Source organism: Myotis nattereri (genome assembly GCF_964212035.1).
Source record: "Myotis nattereri genome assembly, chromosome: 3".
Taxonomy (NCBI): Eukaryota; Metazoa; Chordata; class Mammalia; order Chiroptera; family Vespertilionidae; genus Myotis; species Myotis nattereri.
The window spans coordinates 4,843,640-4,864,503 of record NC_138077.1 but is presented as its reverse complement, the minus strand read 5'-3'; the positions used below and the strand labels follow the sequence as shown (position 1 = coordinate 4,864,503).

At 52.7% G+C, this 20,864-nt stretch overlaps 1 protein-coding gene across 5 annotated transcripts in view; it reads left to right on the top strand.

Annotated features, from left to right (window-relative positions):
- Positions 1 to 20,864, top strand: part of ERG (ETS transcription factor ERG) — a 160,761-nt gene that overhangs the window by 112,686 nt on the left and 27,211 nt on the right. For all 5 annotated transcript variants that reach the window (XM_081086452.1, XM_081086453.1, XM_081086454.1 and 2 more), the window contains one exon: positions 10,647 to 10,795. In XM_081086452.1, the coding sequence (XP_080942578.1) occupies positions 10,647 to 10,795 (149 nt within the window). The remainder of the gene's footprint in view (positions 1 to 10,646; positions 10,796 to 20,864) is intronic.

Genomic DNA, 20,864 nt, shown 5'->3' with positions numbered 1-20,864 from the left:
CCGAGCAGAGCACTGTCCTTGGGCTCGGTCCTCCCCGAGCAGAGCACTGTCCTTGGGTACGGTCCTCCCCGAGAAGAGCACTGTCCTTGGGCTCGGTCCTTCCTGAGCAGAGCACTGTCCTTGGGCATGGTCCTCCCCGAGCAGAGCACTGTCCTTGGACATGGTCCTTGCTGAGCAGAGCACTGTCCTTGGGCACGGTCCTTGCTGAGCAGAGCACTGTCCTTGAGCTCGGTCCTCGCTGAGTGTCCTTACCCATTAGCCGCCCTCGGAGGAGAAGGCCTGGCTCTGGGAGGAGGGAGGGACCTGTTTCTGACCCTGTGGAGGAATGCGACCAAGCCTCAGCCCTGCCGCGCTCACAGGCTCCTGAAAGGAAAGGCAGTGGTGACATGGGGCCTCTTGCCACAATGTAGATCTCCTTAAAACACTGGAGGGAAGACGGGAAGGAAGGGACCACTGCTTGTGAGCCAGCGCCGACTCAGAGGGCACGGCGCGTGCCCACACTGAGCTGACTGCGCCCTGTGAGGACACGGGACATCCCTTCTCGGGCTCAGTGCTTCTCAGCCTCAGTGGCGGTGCCTCCAGGGGACGTGTGACAATGTCTGCAGACATTTTTATTGTCATAAATTGCGGGGGGTGGGGGGGTGTTCCTGGCATCTAGTGGGTGGAGGCCAGGGATGAGGCTCAGTGTCCTAAACACAGGGCATCTCCCCGCCAGAGAAATGAGCTGGCCCCGGTGCCCGCGGTCCGCACGGTGAGGTGAGGAGCCCTGGGCCAGAGCTGCGGGTTTGGGGTTCCTCTGCATCGTGCACGGGGCTGGTCGCTGTGAGGATGGGTTCAGAGGAGCTCAGGGTCCAGCAGCGGTGGAGATGCCCTGTGAGGTCACAGGGCAAGTGCAAGGACGGAGGGGAGTTCAGGGCCCTGCCTTAGCGAGGGGGAGAGGGTGTGACTCCCACCACCTGGGCAGGAAAGAGAGTCTGGGAGGAGTAATATTGAACAATATTTCTATAACACATCATGATTTATAATACACACTATGTCATCCAATTTCCTCATTAAATCTGTGGGACGGCATTGTGACTCGACCAGTGGCTCCCAACCTTTTGTTGGCCGTGCCCAACGTAAGCATCTCTAACATCCTGATGCCCCCTTCCCGCCGTGACATAGAATTCTTATTATTCAAAAAGTGAGCTCCTATTCACATGGAGGAAGCCTAAAAGGCCATTAATTTGGTCTAAACAAGATTCCAAAGAACAGGGCAGCCATGAAAGAGAAAAATAAAAGAACGGAAGGACAGTTGAAGTCCTGAGGAAGAAATCACTAAGAAATTATTTAAAAAATAATATGACAAGATATGAAAAAGTAGCAAATAAAGTTTCAAAACATAATAGAGAACTGAAATGCGTAAATGTGTCACAATATGTATTTATATGCTGTATATCTGGCCCCTGGAACCATAAGAAATGCAAAAGGTTCACGTTAATAACTCATTCTCCAATTCCCCCTAAAAATCAGGCTGCCGCCCTGTGTGGCATGTGCCCCACGCTGGGGACCATTGGACTAGACCCATTTCACAGATGGAGACCACGCGCCTCTGTCGTAGGCCGTGTGGCCACAGGCCTGCGCTCCTCCTCACGCCCTCCAGGCTCTTTCTAAAGCAGTGGTTCTCAACCTGTGGGTCGCGACCCCTTTGGCGGTCGAACGACCCTTTCACAGGGGTCACCTAAGACCATGGGAAAAGACATATATAATTACGTATTGTTTTGGTGATTAATCACCATGCTTTAATTATGTTCAATTTGTAACAATGAAAATACATCCTGCATATCAGATATTTACATGACGATTCATAACAGTAGCAACATTACAGTGATGAAGTAGCCATGAGAATAATTTTATGGTTGGGGGTCACCACAACATGAGGAACTGCATTAAAGGGTCGCGGCGTTAGGAAGGTTGAGAAACACGGGTCTAAAGTGAGCATCTTCGCTATCGGCTGGGACAGCCGAGGGTTCTCAGCTGACGGACCGGCAATGTGTCCTATCTCCTCTCCCCTGAGAGGCGTGAATCCAGACGCTATTGTGATCTCCTGTAGATGTCGCACAGGTAGAACGTTCCCTTACGAAGGTGGATTTTATTCTACCCCAGCAGCCAGTTCCCCTGCTGTCCCCTCCCCTCTCCTTCAGGAGGTGGCCCCCACCCAGACCACCTCCCAGAGAGGCCGTGTGAGGAAGCCCCGTGAGCAGAGCACATCAGTGGCTCCTCAGGTCCTTGTTGGGCTGAAGTTAAAAATAAAACGTCTTCGTTTCAGGGTGGTGGCTGCGCAGGGCCGCCTGTCACTGTGACGGAAGCGGGGCTGTGCCCCATCCCGGCTGCAGGATGGCGTCTCGGCGGGCGGTCTCTGCACATCGCTCTCTTGCTTCGTGTGCAGCTCTCTATTTGCTATTTGAAATGGGTCTGCTGGGACCCGTCCCTCCCCAGGCCTTTCCCCTTAGACTCATTGAGATTTGACTTCTTCTCCTCCCCCTGCCCTCCTCCCCCCTCCCCCCCACCCCTCCCCCCACACACACCACCGTCCTCTGAGACGCTGTGCCTCACTGTAGGGCAGTGAGAGTCACAACCGAGACCGCATTGCTCCTTCCCGCCCCGGGGTCGGCCGGGTTGGCTGGGACAGTTTCCCACTCAGGCCTGGCCGCCTTCCCAGCTGTGGGTGGCCCGTGCTGGGGACCCGCAAACGGGTGGTTTTATATGAGGTCGAGGTGCAGCATGTCCGGCTGGGAAATGCGAGGAAGGGAGGCGGGCTCCCCGGCCCTCGGTCATTGCCATCGCTCGGAAGTCAGATGACGGGCACCGCCTGTAGGAGGAGAGGGCCCAGGCGCCGGGGAACCCCACAGGGTCCCTGTGGGCATAGGCAGCGGGCACTGGGCCACTGCTTTGGCACTTTTTAGCCTCAGAGGGAAATGGTGTGGGTTAACCAGAATTTCCATAGCCTGTGATGGAGGTAAAAACGCAGAGCACCGTAATGGTTGGGCTTAAGTCTTTCCTCTTGAGAAATGAAAGTGTTTCCAGCAAAACAAACAAACAAAAAACCTCACAGAACAGAAAAGATGTCACGTCCCATCTCTGTCGTGTAACCATCTGTTGATACCTTGTCCTGTAAGCATTTCATTTCCAAGTGGTGGCCCCCCAAAAGGATGCACTGACCCCCAGGTTTCACCGCCTAACTGCTGGAGGGTCCTGCTCATCCCCATCTTCGGCTGTGAAGAGAAATGGGTACCTGTGTCCTTAAATAATGCGACTCTCCCAGGAACACTCAATGCCTCGGAGGACAAAGAGCTCCCTGTGGGTTGTGGTGACTTTTTAATTAATTTCGTCTTCAGCTTTCTGGGTGATGGGGGGTGGGGGGGCAGCGGGCTGGTGGGAAGAGGCTGCGATGCCAGGTGCAGGGGGTGTTTATGAGGGTGAGAGCAGCGCTGGGCTGTGCAGACAGAGCCCCAGTGTCAGCCCGAGCCTGGCCGTCCATGAATCACTGCGCTCTGCCCGCCACCCGGCCGTGGGGCTGAAGCAGCTTTTCCATCGCCTCTGATTCAGAAATAAAACAGACCCGCCAAGTACCCCGGGGCCCTCCAGACAACCCCCTCCTTGTCTCGGGCCTGAACGTACCTTTTGTGGTGACTTACCTCAATTCCTGCTCCAAACCTCGATCAGGCGTTTGTTCAGTCGCTTAGGGCTGAGTGTGGGCGCTCAGGGTTCTTAGGAAGAAAACCACGTGTGAAGGGAACTTTTAAAAGTATATTTTTATTGATTTCAGAGAGGAAGGGTGAGGGAGAGAGATAGAAACATCAGTGATGAGAGAGAATCATTGATCGGCTGCCTCCTGCACGCCCCACACTGGGGATGAGTCTGCAACCGGGCATGTGCCCTGACCAGAATCAAACCAGCGACCTCCTGGTTCCTGGGTCGACCACTGATGCACACCGGCTGGGCAGCAAAGGGAATTTGGTGTTGAGGCGTGAGTCGGGCCTGGGGTGCCTGCCGCCCGCGTCCCGGTGAGCCCTCCCCTGGAACTGACGTCCTGGGCTCGCAGGGTGGAGCTGCCAGGGAAACCTCCTGTTGCCCCCCTGGAGCTCATCACATGAAACCGCCCAATAAGCGAAAGGACATTGGTGAGGACAGTGGCGTTCTAGTCAGCAGTAAGGAGCTGGACTGCATGGGATGCAGCAGGGGCTTGCGTACCCACATAGGAGTCGGGGTGACGTGGATTGGGGTGTTTGGGGCAGAGTAGGGAGTCAGGAGAGGGGCTTTAGCCACACAGTCACAGCCACCGTGACAATAGGGACACTCAGGTATCCCCAGCATCTGGGGCAGTTCCTGGCAGACACACTCTCACTCTCTCTCGTTAATTCTCACCCGAGGATATTTTTCCATTGATTTTTAGAGAGAGTGGACGGGAGGGGGAGAGACAGAGAGAAACATGGATGTGAGAGAGACACATTGATTGTCTCCCGCACGTGCCTCAACCAAGGCCAGGGATTGGTCCTGCAACCAAAGTACATGCCCTTGACTGGAATCGAACCCGGGACCCTTCCGTCCGCGGGCTGATGCTCTATCCACTGAGCCAAACCAGCTGGGCCACTCTGTAACATTTGTTAAATGAATAATGACTAGAGAAGGCCCAGGGCCAGATGCCGGCCGAGGAGGATCTGGGGAGTGTGCGTTTATCCATAGGCGCCTGGGGTCACGGAAGGGCTGGGCTGCACGGGGCTGGCGGGTTTGTGTTTGGGAAGATCACTCTGCAGTGAAGCCCGGGACCCCCCACCAGCATGTGGCGGAGAGCAAGGCAGTGGGGCTGTCTCAGGGGCAGGAGGAATGCGGAAAAGGAAGGAGGCGGGTCTTAGAGGATGGGTCTCGGAGGATGGGTAGGTTTTCGAGGATGAGCGGCGCCTTTGCCCACCGGAAGGAGGGCCACTGATTTCCTCAGTTCCACGTTGGACTCTCTGTAAGGCCCGAGTCTCCATTAACTGTTCTGGACGGAGGGGGAGTCGCAGACTTCCTGTGGCTGGCGAGCCCGGGGTCGTGGCTCGGGGCTGCCTTAGGGGACGTTTTTGGGTAAATGAGGCCCATTCACAGGGCACAGACGACAGCGCAGGGCCAGGCCCCATCCCTGCCAGGCTCACGGCCACGCCTGCGCCCTTCGCTGTGGGCTCTTCCCATGATGGACCGCCCGCTCTCCGTAGACTCTGAAAACCAACGTCAGATGCCAAGTTCATTTCGCTTTTCAACAACCAAAGCCCTTATTTTAATTTCTCGGTACACTTTTACAGGCACATGACTCCCCCCCCCCCCAGGCCGCCCCTCCCTCAGAAAAGGCATTACGTATGGAAACAGCTAAAGGGAGCCTTTGTCTTGGGCTGCGTCCCAGGTGATCCTACAGACGTACATGGACTGCGTTCCCGGTGGCCCAGCCTCTGCCCTGGTCCTCAGTTCGCTCTGTGCCCAGGCCCGGGATCTGAGTGGGCTCCGTCCCACTCTGCCTCTCAGCCAGGGAGCTTCTCTGAGCCCCCCTCCCACTCAGGAATGTTGGCCCGTCCTCTGCAGAGCGCGCCCCACGCCGAGCCCCTCGAGGAAGGGCTGGGGAGGAGCGATGACGTTCAGCTGCACATTCAGGTGGCCAGCGTCTTTGGAGCCGGACTTACCACAATTCATGTGTGTGTCCAAGTAAACAGTGCGCCGCCCCTGTCGAGTTCACATCTGCCTTCCCCACGGCTGCCTGCAGGGCCCCTCCCAGGATGCCCCGTGGAAAACGCTCCGGAGTGAAGCCCGCACCGGGTCTTCTGAGGGGCCGTTCAGTCATGTTTTATGTCTGGGAGAGAGGCCACTCACATGGCCTTCCCAGGTGGATCCTATAGTGTGGGTTCAAGTACTCGGACTGAGGGTCCCCGTGGTCTAGGTTCCAATCCAGCGCCTCCATTGCTGGTCATGTGACCTGGGCTTCACCTGTAGCACCCCTGCTGCAGGTACTGACCTCATGGTGGCGTGTTGATGGAAAGGATAAGAACAGCTAACCCATAGCGTTTATCGTGGGTGCAAGGCAGCATTTTAAGTGCTTTACCCACCTATTTATTCTCATGTAAATATTACATGAAAGGGGTTTGGAGCCATCCCTAGCATGGCAGCCCTCCCAACAGGTGTGAGGTGATGGCTCACTGTGGTTCTGATTTGCATAGTAACTTTCATGTGCTCTGAAGAGTCTGGGAGAAATACCTTAACCGCGCTTATTTGCAGTAAAGACATTTATGCCCCAAACAGTAAGACAGAGGCACTTCACATTCCCCAGTGAGTATCCATTCAGCGAGCAGCTAATGACTTGCGTTGGCCTGTTCACAGCCGCTGCTGGAAAGCACCTACGTGAATACTAGGAATCCAGGACGTAAAGGAATGCTCTTTGCCGGGTGCATTTCCAGAGCAATGCGTGGAATGTGCAAACCCTTGTGATGTCGGAGTGGAGAATGCGTGGCCCTCCCTCCAGGCAGGGCCCGGTGCAGCGGAACCCGGGGTGTGGTGGGAAGTCCCTCCGTGACTCGAATCAGAATACGCGATGGCCATGCACAGGGCAGTCGGCAGAGGCCAGCCTCCGCAGTGTGGATCCCTTCTCCCCACACCTGGGCAAGGAGATGAAAATCGGTGATGGAGGCTTTTAAATGTGTAATTCCAGTTCTCGGAGTCATGCTCAGGTTTCATTTTGTTAAAGCCGGGCCTGATGGACATCCCTGGAAAATGTGCTTCTCTAGGAATTGCCTCTGTTTCTTATGTCTGTGTATTCACCTCCTGGGTGTGTCCGCCACCTGCCGTGCGGGGGGAGGAGCAGTCCCCGGGGTTGGCATCCTGGAATAGGAATGGCAAGTGCACTGCAGTGCTGAAGCCCAGTGGCACGTGGGTCAGGGAGTTCTTGATGCCTTTCTGAAATTACAGTCGTCTTTACCTTTTAAAAATATATATTTTTATTGATTTCAGAGAAGAAGTGGGAGAAAGAGAGAGAGAACATCAATGATGAGAGAGAATCATTGATCAGCTGCCTCCTGCACACCCCTTACTGGGGATCAAGCCTGCAACCTGGGCATGTGCCCTGACTGGGAATCGAACCGTGACCTCCTGGTTCATAGGTCAAAGCTCAACCGCTGAGCCACACTGGCTGGCTCCTTTACCTTTTAAGGGCAGCATCCCACCTTTCCTTGGTGCAGGGAGGGGCCAGGCAGTGACAGTGCGTTCAGACTGCCCAGCCTCTAGCCTGGCTCTGCGTCTCCCTGGCTCTGAGACCTGGAGCGAGCCCCTCTCTCCTGTCCACACCTCTGGACAGGGGCTGAGCTGCCCCCGCCACACCAGGCCCACTGCTACCCTCTCAGAACAGGGCCCGCACAATAGACACCACTCTTTTGCTGTTGAAACTTCCAAGAGTCAAAAAAAAAAAAGGGAGGAATGACTAAAAACTGAGACTAGGATGCCTTGGGCCCCTGTCGCCGATGTCGACCTTGAGTCCAGCAGGCGGCCCCACGGGCGACCCTCTCCCTGCCCTGTGGTTGGAGTTCCCATAGATTTATCACAACAGCTATTTGAAATGGTCAAAAGCATAGCTCCCTTCTCTCTTCCTCGGAAGCTAAAACAAGACACAGTGGGGAAAAGACTGTGCTTTCACGGTCCTGAAGGTGCGGCTGTTGCCATGAGGCTCCGGTGGCCTGTTTCACCACGACAGCGGGCGGGCATGGGGAAGCTTCGGGCAATGAATTATGTCTTGTGGTTAGAGCACGAAAACAAACGAACTTCGCTAAAACTGCCCCGACTTTAAATACTTGCACACGGTTTTGGAAAGCGCTGGACAGTGCGAGTTAAGGGCTTATCACCTCTGGATTTGATGGGGGTTCTGTTTTAAAGCCGTGGGAAAACTTACTGTGACCCATGCCCAGAGCACGTGTCCTCAGATACCGGAGGTGAAACTGTTAAGAATTAGAAGAAAATGAAAGCTTTGGTCTGAAGGGTCCATAACCCCCAAGTCCCCTATTTCTGTGACTCTATACACCGCTTTGACATTTCACTTATTAGGTAGGTAATGGCTTTGTTGGAGAAGAAAGAACTTAGGGTGCCTGGTATACAGCAGGCACTCAATAAAAATGGCACGGTCCAGCTGGTGTGGCTCAGGGGTTGAGCACTGACCTATGAACCAGGAGGTCACGGTTCGATTCCCAGTCAGGGCACATGCCCAGGTTGCAGGCTCGATCCCCAGTAGGGGGCGTGCAGAAGGCAGCCGATCAATGATTCTCTCTCATCATTGATGTTTCTATCCCTCTCTCTCCCTCTTCCTTCCTCTCTGAAATCAACAAAAATATTGTTTAAATGATGGCCTGGATGGCCGAGTGCATGAAGGACCTGGAACAGTCTCACCCTGACATTAGGGTTGTCACTGAGGTATGCGTCTCACCTGAGTCGCATCTAGTCTTTTCCCTGAGAAACCAGTTCCCTGTAGCTCTCTTGCCTAGTAGCTCTCTCTCCTCGAGACAAGTAGATCCAACCATACCCTCCACTCAACGGATGGAATTTTCCGAAGGGATAGGAAGCCAAGGCTCAAGCGAAGACACTCCGTGTTTTGATATTAGGATGGGTCTTGCGGAGATAAACGTGGGAAGCCAGGAAAAACTGCATCAAGAGGAAATAATGCATGTGTAGGCAGCGCTGGAAACTCCGCGGGCCCTCGCCATGGGAACGTTATTATTTTTAAAGTTCCTTCATGTTAGTACAGCTGCGAGGATGCTGTGGAGCAGGGCGGGGTGTTTCCAAGCCCATGGTCCAGCCTCAGGCCTGGGTGGCCCCGACTGCAGCCTCCATCCACAGACATAAACTGCTCCTCACTCAGGGCCGGCCCAAGCTCCCTCCATCAGCACCAGGCACATGAGCAAGTGGGACTGGGAACAAACTTGAATTTTCAAAGTCCCCAGATGCCGAGGGAATTCTCTCTGCCCCTCCTGGCCACGCCCCCGCTATGGCCTTTGTGTCTGGAACGACCTTCTGCATCCCACTGCAGCCCGTGCCACCCAGAGAGGGCCCTCCTGCCTTGGCTGGCTGTGACCTTCACAGACATGAAGGTCAAGTCCATGCGGGGTGACTGCCCATCCCCCAGTAACAAAGTGTGGAGGACACCCACACCCTCAGGCCTTGGACACGGGGAGGAAGTCTAAACTCCACTGGAGCCTGGAGGTGTCCTGAGAAAATGAAAAGTCATGTGTAGGGTTGAGGTTGAGAGGCCATGTCCAGAAACCCACCTGGGAAGGCATAACCTGAGTATGAAGACACCTCTGCAGTGATCCTGGGTTCGCCGTCCGTGGGTGAACCTCTCAGAAGGATCTGACATATTTTTCTGGTTCCTGGTTAAGCTGGATTTTCTATTTGGACTTTCCTTATTAATATGATTGTACCAAATCCTATAACTTTTGAATCTCAAAAAAATTCCCGTTTTTCTTTTTCCAGCAAGGCAGGCGGTCCTTATTCACACAGCCCTGGGAACTGTCCCCGGGGCCAGCGGCTGAGTCCCTCCGCATCCTCACAGCTCGCTGCGTGCCCCCTACCCAGCGTCCCAGAGGGCTGCCTCCCAGGGTGCCCGCCCGGCCCTCCCAGCCTGCCTGCTGGCACCCGAGCTGGGGACATCGTGAGGTTCAAAGTCCCATAACTAAAGATGGGTGTGAAATTGGAGTTTGACATTCCACACGCGGATGGTGTTCTGAGGTTTTGAAAAAGAGGAACTTGGTTCTAGGCTGAGCCTGGCGGAGGGCGCCGGCATCACTCCAGCATCTGTCTGCACGGCCTGTTTACTGTCACGCAGTGAGAACTAACGGCAGTTCGCCGTTTTCTGCACGTGTTTCCAATCCGTTGTTGCAGATGGAGCTTTGACATGACGGTCTCAGGAGGAGCTGCTGAAGAAATAGAAGCCAGGTGGCAGCCTTGCCCCCATGTGCCCGCTCCCATGTGCCCACTCCTGGCTGTGCCCGAGCCTGGGTGCTTCAGAGGGGTTGAAACAATAGACATGATTCCTCCCGGTGCTGGAGACTGGAAGCCCGGGGCCACAATGCTTCTTACGGGGCAGAGCGAGCTCTCTGGTCTCCTCTCTTTCTCATAAGGACACACGAGTCCAATACGTTGGCCTCACCCTTGCATCTTCATCTAAACTTAATTAGGAGGCCCACCTGACCGGCGTGGCTCGGTGGTTGAGCATCAACTATGAACCAGGAAGTGGTGGTTCAATTCCCGGTCAGGGCACATGCCCGGGTTGGGGGACATCTCTCATCATTGATGTTTCTCTCTCTCTTCCCTCTCCCTTCCTCTCTGAAATCAATAACAATATATTTTTTAAAAAAGAAAAGGAAAGAAGAAAGAAGGGCCCCATGTTTAAATGTCATCATGTAGAGGATTAGGACGTCAACATACGGAGTTTGGGGGACCCACCTTCAGTCCCTCGCGGGCCCTGTATTTGCATGATCATGTCTCCTCCTTTCTCCCCAGTCACCTCCACCTCACCTTCCCGCTTCCCTCTGTCTCAGGGCAGGGCCAGGGCAGCGTGGTTGCCAGTTGCCACAGTAATGGAGCAATTTCTCTTTCTCCACCAGAAACTCGCCCGATGAGTGCAGTGTGGTGAAAGGCGGGAAGATGGTGGGCAGCCCGGAGGTGGGCATGAGCTACGGCAGCTACCTGGAGGAGAAGCACCTGCCACCCCCGAACATGACCACGAGCGAGCGCAGAGTCATCGTCCCAGCAGGTCAGGTGCCCTTCCCAGGTGTCCCCGAACTGTCCTTCCTGCCTGTGGCGTCCGCCCCCTCCCTGGTCTGCAACAGGGGTTGTACATGGGAGCCAGCAGGCGTCTGTGCACAGACAGTGAAATGTTCACTGGTGTGTGTGTGTTTGGGGGGGAGGCGTGGGGGGAAGAGAATGTCCATGGAAAGTGACCGACAGGTAGGAGTTGCCCTTTCCCTGCGATTATGTGGTGTTAAAGATCTTTTCTTTAATGAAGTGCTATTTTTAACAGGTGGTAGCCTTGCTGGTTTTTTAAAAAAATTGTTCCTTTCCCTGGGAAAATAAACAGTGGGGAGCAGTATGCTGCTGGCCCGTAGAACCTAAATGGCCGCTCTCACTGGCCCACCGTACAGATTCCAGAACCAGAGGAGGTCTTCCCCGCGGAGTTCATTCCAAACCCAGCCCAGAGCATGACTCTGGGTTTGAGGAAAATGCCAGGAACTTACTTATTTAGCGAAACTAAAGGTGATAGGATGGAGGACTCAGAGCTCCTGGGAGGAACTGGGTGAAGTAAACCTAGAACTATCATGAGGACGGCAGCATCGGCCCTCCCTGCCTGTGGGCCTTGCTCTGCGCAGGGCGTTTCCTTAGTGATGGGGAGACGGCATGTCACGTCGTCCCGGGAAACAGGTATCTTATCCCCATTTCCCAGGAGGGAAAGGAAGGGAAGGTCGGAGAGGTCAACTGACCTTTCCAGGGGCAAACAGCCCAGTGGAGGCCACGCTGGCATTTGAACAGATCTGCCCGAATCCTTCATTCTCTCCTGTTAGGTGTGGGATTAAATCTCAGCTCCTGACAGTACCCCCTGTGGGCGCCTCCCATTATCATTCCAGCCATCTGGTCACCCTGCCGTTCTGCCTGGCGGCTTGCACTCGCTGTCAGCTCAGCCAGAGACCCTTGATTCCAGGTAGTCGGTCCTTCCCGGGGCTGTGCAAACACCTCCTCAGAGAGGCCCTTCCTGTCACACCCATCCAGTCACTCCCACTGCACCCAGGGGCTCTCTGTCCCCCTCCCCTATTTTCCTTTAGCGCATCCATTCCTATCTGTCAGTACAGCGCACTGAGGCGGGCGTTTGCTTATATCCTTCCTCCCTCCAGGGAGCATCAGCCCCACGAAGGCCCGTCTCCTGGGTCAGTGCAGTGCCCGCAGGTGGGAGATGCTCAGTGAATGTTGCTGAGGGAAGAGTGATGGAGGAAGCCTGGCCTCTGGGTGCATGCACCGGCTACTCTTTGTGGCCGTGGTAGGTCCTGAAAGGGATGCAGGGGTGATGTTTGTGCAGACTGAGCTGTCCCTCCATCCAGGGCAGTGTGACGGGCAGGCAGGTTCAAGTCCTCTCCGTGGTATGACTCCCACCTCTTACTCTGCAGAAGCTCACGTCCAGTGGAGTTCTATCTCCTTCCAAACAGGAGAGTAGAGAGAGCAGAGCACTTGGCCTTGGATTCGTGGGCTCGGTTTCTCTGCAGGCTTGTCACTGGGTGGCTCTCGGCAAACTAGGAAGCCGATTTGATGCAGTTGGTGTGGAAAGGATCATCCTTGGTGGCCAACCCTGACCTTGAAGTGCCTTGTAAGACTTTCGTAGGACACATGTGCCTTCGGCGAGGGTCAAACCGGTTTAATGATGATGGATGCACAGTGGACAGTTATACAGATGCCATGTATTTGGTTTGATCATGGCCGCTGAGGTGCACACCCAAGATGTGTCACCTGCCCCTGTGCCTTGGGCCAGGAGGCATCTCCTTTTGAATGGGGGAAATACAGAAACGAGCAGGCCCTGGGACCCATCCTGCATGTGTGGCGTCTCAGAAAGGCTTGTGCTGGGGGACAGGTGGCGGGGGCGGGGGGGGGGGCGGGGCTGCTGCGCCACAGGCACAGGCTGGATATGGACAGAGTGAGGCAGAAACCCAGGGGACTCCCTCCCAATCCCCCCCCCCACCTCCTCCTCCTCCTCAAGAATGGAATTGCTTCAGTTTAGGCAAAGCAAAGTCATTCGATTTCTAAGATGAGAGAATTGGTCTGAAGAAAGGTCTGCATGGAAAATTCTTGTCTTACAGGCCAGTGTGGCTCAGTGGTTGAGCATTGACCTATGAACCAAGAGATCACTGGTTCGATTCCTGGTCAGGGCACATGACTGAGTTGCAGGCTTGACCCCCCAGTAGGGGGCAGGCAGGGGGCAGCCAGTCAATCATGTTTCTCTCTCATGGGTGTTTCTATCACGTATCCCTCTCCCTCTCTAAAAATCAATGAAAATATTAAAAAAGAAAGAAAGAAAATTCTTGTCTTGGTTCCTCATGGAATCACAGGCCCAGGAGATGACCTGGTGCCACTTACATCCTTTGCCCAGTGAGGCCATGGCTCTGTCCTGCCATCGGTGTGCTTTGATGTCACCCAAACCCTTTCCGATGGGCCGACTTGAGGCTTTCTTTGTTGAGTACAGTGTTAGAAACCAGGAGAGATGTTCACACGGGCAAGTGGCAGAGAGCCAATTTAATCAAGTCTGAGCGCCCACCATTTCTGACCCATCGCTGGTGCCAGTGGGGTGGGCGGAGGGCTGGCGCGCAGATTGGTTCAGAGTGTTTGTGTAAAGGCCGGTTTCAGCTCCTGAGGCAAGTCCTCTTTCAGCTGCTCCCGCCTGGGGTTGCTTCACACCAGCGCGGGCAGTTATTCAGTTAATAGTGTTTGTAAGAGAGTTAATTGTGGCTGATTTTGCAAGTTGTGTCTTTCAGTTATTGGTCAAGCTTCATGTATCTGTGCTCATACACAGACACACAGATGAACATGCGTGCACGCACACACACAGCTGCATTGCACAATCCAGATCATTCCCCAACGTGGCCCTGAGGTTGCAGGACCTGAGGCCACTCTGTCAGCTCCTGCACTTGCACCTACACCCCTGCCTGCACCCCCACCTGCACCTCCACCTGCATGCCCACCTGCATCTGCACCTACACCCCCACCTGCACCTGCATCTGCACCCCCACCTGCATCTGCACCTGCACCCCCACCTACACCCTCACCTGAACCCCCACCTGCACCCTCACCTGCACCCCCACCTGCACCCCCACCTGCACCCTCACCTGCACCCCCACCTACACCCTCACCTGCACCCCCACCTGCATCTGCACCTGCACCCTCACCTGCACCCCCACCTCCATCCTTGCTCCAGGATCCAGGCCTCCCTCAGGCACATCTTGGGCATAGAGTGCTCTGCAGACAGAGAGAGGATTCTCCAGACCTGGCTCTGAATGGTTTATGTAGTTTGTCCTAGTTAGATGCTTTGATTAACACCTACGCGTGCACATCATAAAGTGAGCTCGAAAAAAACATTATTTCTAAGTATTTGTACCGTCAAGCACCTACATACCGACATTCATGTCCCAGAGCTACAAACAGTCCTGAGATGCGCTGGCCAGAAGAGCGGCGGGAGGCACAGTGGCACAAAAGCAGGCCCGGGCCTTGTCTGTGCTCAGAGGGCGCTCTGCTTGGCTCCCTCACTTCTCAGTGTCCCCGCCTGTGATGCCATCCTTAACTCCAGAGCTATAAAGTGGGTGCTCTTTGGCTCCAAGGTGTCAGCAGGCAGTGCAAGGGGACTCATGCCTCAGTATCCATAAGGTAAAAGGAAACTAATGTGGGAAAGAGGAAGCCCAGCTATTCATTCTGAGTCAAGAGAAAAATGTGTTCCTTGGTTTGTTATAGGAAGATTACAGGAAAGTCATGAGGAAAGCCCTTATTGGCGGGGGCCACCAGACATTGTGGGAGGCCCTGGCTTATGCCTGTTGCCCTGGCAAACTTGCTGGATTGTGCCTCTCCCTCTCAAAGCGTACTAGTTAGACAGTGAATCACAGCTGTACTTTTAATCTGTCTGTCTCTGCGTCATCGATTTGTCTGTCCCATATGTCTATCATCTGTCTGTCTATCATCTATCAGCTCTCTCTCATCTGCCTCTAGGATCTATACCATCTGTCTGTCATCAGTCTGTCTTTCTATCTGGTGTGCATATCTGTATGTCTAGGTCAGTATCTCACGGGTTGGCTCTTTCTGACATAGATGTACCTCAAAGTGGCTTTCAGTGACATCAATCTTAATCCGAGGGCCTGAAACCTGGCCTGGTAAACGGCTCCTGGTGGCTCAGCTTGATTGGAGCCAGACTAGAGGCTGTTCCCCAGGCCTGCTCCAGCCATTGCCACGAGGAACGCCGGGGGGCTTTGATTTAAGAATCGAGCTCCTAGACTTTCTGCCTCCAGGTGGGAGGTGAGGACCCTGTTAACATGCTCCTGGGCGGGTTTCACACATCATACAGTGTGAGAACCTCTAATCTGGACCGAAGACACTAAGCAAAGTTACTTTAACACGTGTTGATAATTCTTAATAAAGGCATGCTCTGTCACTTTTAGAAGAGGGGGTGGCACAAAGGAAGCGTGGAAAGCAGTAGTCTCACATTGACATTCCAAAGTAACCATCGTCATCATTATCATCATCCCCCATCTGGTAGGAGGGACCTTGGTCTTCCTAAAGTTTCTCCTTTACGATGTAGTTTTAGTCACTGGTGGGTGCAATCAGTTTGGTAAAGGCCATGGGTCAAGGCATGCCCAGGGACCCGGGACCAGAACACAGCTTGAGCGCCGAGGGCACCTCGCCAATGGTCACTGGTGTCAGTGCAGAGAGCCATTTGGACCAATTGGGTCAGCGCCATACCAGGCCCAGGTGCATGGTGCTGTGCTCTTATCAGCAGCCAAGGCCGCGCGAGTCCCAGGCTGGCCCCTGGCTCACGGTGTCCGCCGGGCTGCCTCCCAGGGCTGTGAGCACAGGCCCGTGTGTGTAAGTCGGCAGGTCCCCAGGGCACCGGGGAATGAGCGTGTTCTCAGGGGCGTGAGTGCGTGGCTCGCGAAGCTCCGCCGGGGATGCCATCCCTCTGGCCTGGGTGCCCCTGGCGGCCACTGTTGCTTTGTGGGGATTGACTTGTGCTGGGCGATGTGCTAACCAGGAGGCTGACAAAGAGGAAGGCGCAGTCTTCATCCACTTTTCTCAAAAGTTGCAAAATGCTGACCAGAACGCAACAGGCCCTCTGGTGCTAGCCGCTTACATTATTTTGAAAGATTTTTCTTTCTCTCTGTTCTTATTCCCTAAAATGGATACCGAAGTGTTGGGTTTTTCAAAGATGCTACTTTTTTTTTTTTTCTAACTATCCACCTTGAGCTTAAGAACTCGTGGTAATCATGAGTCTCGGAGAGAAGGAGTAGCCACATTCAGCTCTTCACTGGTTTCTCTCTTCATTCATTCATTCATTCAATCATTCATTCATTCATTCATTCGTTCATTCACAGAGCACTTACTGTGCTCCAGTCACCATGAATGAAAGCTTTTATGCAACTTAAAAACCCCTCTTCTTGGCCCTCAAACACACACGGTTGAAACTACTCATCGTGTTACTCAGACCCTGCGTGCTGGGGACTTTGGCTTAATTCAAGCAGCATTCACTGAGCACTTGTCACTCACAGGAGTCACAGAGGAAACGACCCGCCCTGACAGAAGGAGATAAGAACAAGTAGATAAGACGAGGAGGCCTATGATTAAGACTGCCATGAGTGATTCAGACAGATGCTTCAAGGCATCTGGGGAACGAGATGGATGTAAACATGACTGGTCAAGATCAGCTTCCTCTGTACCCCTCGTGACCTGATTCCCGAATCCCTTTGCCGCCCCCGCCATTTTCCTGCACCACGTCCGGCCCGCCAGTCACCTCCCTGCGTTTTCACAACCCAGCCTCTTCCTCTGTGCTGTCCCCTCGGATGGAGTGCCCGCCCTCCTGTCTGTGCCCACAACCCTTCTCCGCAAGGCTTCTTTCACACCCACCGTGTCCAGGAAACCTTCCTTGATCTTTTGGCCAACTAACTGCTTCTCTTACATCTTAGCAAGTCTTTTATTACAGCGCTTCATTTTGTTTTAGATTATAGTCTATATCCCTACTTCCATACAGATACACTATTTGGTTGCATGAAGGAGTTGAGATGCCTTGTGAAAGAAACTACAGATAAACATGTGAACCAGACTACCGTTCAAATGGAAATTAGGGGGCCGCACTAAGGCAATTAAAAATGTTAGTGGAACCCTGGCCGGGCAGCTCCGTTGGTTAAAGTGTGGTCCTGATATGCCCCCTTTCCTCCTTCCCCTCTCTCCAAACTCAGTAAATAAAAATTAAAAGACGTTGGTGAAAAGCCAGGCCCCCATGGAGGGGGAAGGCAGCCCTTTGACCCGGCTCGGCCACGATGCTGTAGCTGAGCTTCCAGTGTGGCTTGGAGTTTCCTAGCAGCCAAAACAAAAATATGAAAAGAGTTGTTTGGGGAAACAATTCCGTGTTCAAATAGAAGTGTCGCAGGGAAGGCAGCATGTGTCCCAGGGAGGAACCCCTGGGCTTGGCCCTCGAGCCGGTCCAGGCTGGAGACGTGACCCCCTTTCCTGCCGGTTGCAAAGCCCATCCCACCAGCCTGGTTCTTGAGACACCCGCCCTCGGGGAGCAGGGGTTACATCGGAGAGCCCAGCGAGAGTTGGCATGTGCCCAGCGGTTGGTGTAAAGTTGGGGTTCTGAGTCTCACACTGGCAGAGGCTCCCCCTGCTCTCACAGGACCTTCCCTACATATGGCATCTCTGGGCTGGGCTTCGAAAGCAGATGAAGGACAAGTGATAGAAGAATCTACTCTCTGACCAAGCCCAGATGGCCAACACGTTATGTCTTAATCTTATTTTAGAGTTGGTTATTTATGAGCCGGTCTATTCTCTTAGATTATAAGGTTGGTGGGATGGTGATTATGATTTTGCATCTTAGTCAGCAGACAGAGCAGCAAGCAGGGGTCAGTGAACGGCAGTTGTGGCTCCAGTGGTGGCCCAGTTTAGTTAGTGGGAGTCAGGATCACCGAGGGGGAGGTGCAAGAGTCTTGATGGTCTTTGTTCAACTTGGTATTAGGGTTCTTCACAGAAGCAGAGCGCCCCCTCTCTCTCCCTCCCCCTCTCTCATATCTGTCTCTCGTTTTCTCTCATCCATCTGTTATGAGGAATTGGCTCACATGATTACGAGGCTGAGTAAATTGTAGAATCCACAATCCACCATCTGCAAATTGAGATGGAGGAGAGCTGACGGTGGTGCCTTCAGCCTGAGTCTGAAGGCCTGACATCCAGGGACTGAAGGCAGGAGACGTTCAGCCCCAAGTCCGGCAGCTCCAGTCCTCCCTGCCTCCACCCCTTTGTTCTACTCAGGCCCCAGGTCAGGACTCCCTCCATCCAGGGGAGGGCCACCTGCGTTCTCAGGCACCAATTCACATGCGCATCTCCTCTGGAGACACACACATACACACCCAGGAATAATGTTTAACCACATATCTGGGCGCCCTGTGACCGGTCAGGGTGACAGGTATTACCTATCATGAACCTCTTCCTTTAAACATGGAAAGGTGTAGAGTAATAGGTAAAAACTATGCAGAAAAGGCTCTGGGCTCTGTGAGACGCGGAACTTAAAACCTGGAAATGCTGCCCAGAATCTAACATCCTGTTAATGCAAAGTCGGACTGGGAGGAAGTGAGTTCCTTAGAGACTAAACAAGGAGGGAACTGGGAACAGAGCAGCCCGTTCTCACGTTGGCACACGGCCAGCTTGGGGGGCGTGGGTGGGGGCGGGGTACCGGTGCCTGTAATACAGAGATTTGGGGTTTAATTAAAGATCAGTTAGGGCAAGGGATGAGATATTGAGCTTACACAGAGCAGGAATTTGGACCCGACTCCCTCCCCAATCCCTATCTATACGCACCTACACACCACGGCGTATCCCAGCAACCCCCAGGCTGAGAAATTAACCACTGAAAGGGGCTCATGGAATCCAGACAGAAGTAAATTCAAAATCTCCCTGGAGGGGCATGTCTTCCGTCTGAGCCTTACAGGATTCTTACAGATAAAGACCCACCGAAGCAGGGCTGCTGTGGCTCAGTAGTTGGTGTGGCCAACCCATGAATCAGGAGGTCACAGTTCAATTCCCTGTCAGGGCACATGCCTGGATTGTGGGCTCAATCCCCAGTAGGGGGCGTGCACGAGGCAGCTCTCATCATTGATTCTCTCTCATCATTGGTGTTTCTTTTTCTCTCTCCCTCTCCCTTCCTCTCTCAGAAATCAATAAAACATTTTTTTTTTTTAAGAAAAGACCCACCAAAGATCGCTCTGCAACCCCAAATTACAAAAATAAGAAGAGACAGTCTCCCTAGACCAGGGGTGGGCAAACTTTTTGACTCGAGGGCCACAATGGATTCTTAAAATGGATCGGAGGGCCAGAACAAAAGCATGAATGGAGTGTTTGTGTGAACTAATATAAATTCAAAGTAAACATCATTACATAAAAGGGTACGGTCTTTTTTTTTTTTTTTTTAGTTTTATTCATTTCAAACGGGCCGGATCCGGCCCGCGGGCCATAGTTTGCCCACGGCTGCCCTAGACCAAGATTCAGCAGAAACAGCAGTTAGCATGATTCAACTCTCAAGAATGGCAGATAATTGAAGTATAGGATGGGGAATGTAAAGTAAATAGACTTAAAAATGATGACATACATACAAGAAGGAACCAAAATGGAGAGAAATAAGGTAATTTGGAAAAGAACATATTATTTTGAAGAAGAAATAGAACTGCTAAAAACACAAAAAGAAAGATTCAAAGAAAGTGTTGGAAACTCAGTAGATGTGGTAAACAGTGGATTTGACGAGTGACTGAAAGGAAGTGGGCTTGAGGTTGCTGTCGGAGTGCAGCGCCGTGACAGAGGGAAAACATGAGACGGTCGGAGTGCGAAGGACTCGGGGTAGCGTCCTATGCAGATCTAATGACGTTCCAGAAAGGAGGAAACAGAGGGCGGAAGAGATGAAGTATTTGAAGAGATAAACACTGACCTTCCCAAAACTGATGAACAAGACCCGTTCCCAAATATAGGAAGCGCCGGCCAGGGAAGGAAAAAATAAGAGTAAGCCACAGCCATCACATTCTGGTGAGCCTGCAAGAGCAGAGACAGAGCACTTAAACGCTAACTCAGGAAAAAGCCCAGACCATCTGCAAATAATGGCAGTTACCAGGGCACAGACTCCTCAGCGACAGAGCAGAGGACAGGGGGCCGTAGACGAAAGAGCTCCCGGGACTAGGAGAAACAGGCATATTCTAGCTGCCTTCTGGGCTCTTAACCCGGTTTTTTGGTTTTGTTTTTCTTTTTTTCTGCCACAGCCCCAGTTCCGTAGCCAGGTGAAGCAATGGGTTTTTTAGAATAACGCGTTTAGATGGAGAAAGTAAACTTGAGAGGATACAAATGAAACAAGTTGATTAAGAGCACAGTCTAATCTATGAGGTCCATTGAGGGTTAAATAAAGACTCTTTCAAAGAGTGAATTTGCTGCTAACTGACCCCCCCCCCCCCCATTCAGGAAATAACAGAGGATTTAATAAAGAGAGAAAATGGATGCTAAGGGGAAAGGAGTGAAATCTAAGAAGGAAGTGAGAGCAATGAAATTGGTTAACATGAGGGCAGATTAAAGAGAAATGGCTATGAAGTGACAACCACAGCTTCCTAACTAGGGAGTACAATAATAAGGCAGAACAAAAACATTGGACAGCATTATCATGTAAGATTAGAGATGGACGATGAGAGCTGGAGATTTCTACATTCCTTGCATTCTTTGGGAAAGGGATGTATTTGATGATTAAATGTGTTTTGTTTAAAGGTTAACAAGTAAAGAAATAGAATAGAGCTAGAATGTTAAACAGCCAAACCAGTAGAGAAAGGGAAAAAATGAAGAAAAATAGATCAATCTAATCAGACATTTGGAAAAGAGAAATAAAGACCAAAAGCAAGGTCAGTAACACAAAATAAGATGGTAGAAATAGCTAAATCAGTAACGATAAATGTTAATACACCAAATTGGCTGTTAATGACAGAGAGTGAAAGATTTCTTAAAAACACTCCAAAATGACTTATGTACGTTCTACAAAAATATCTAACACAAAGAAAGAGTGACAGCAAACA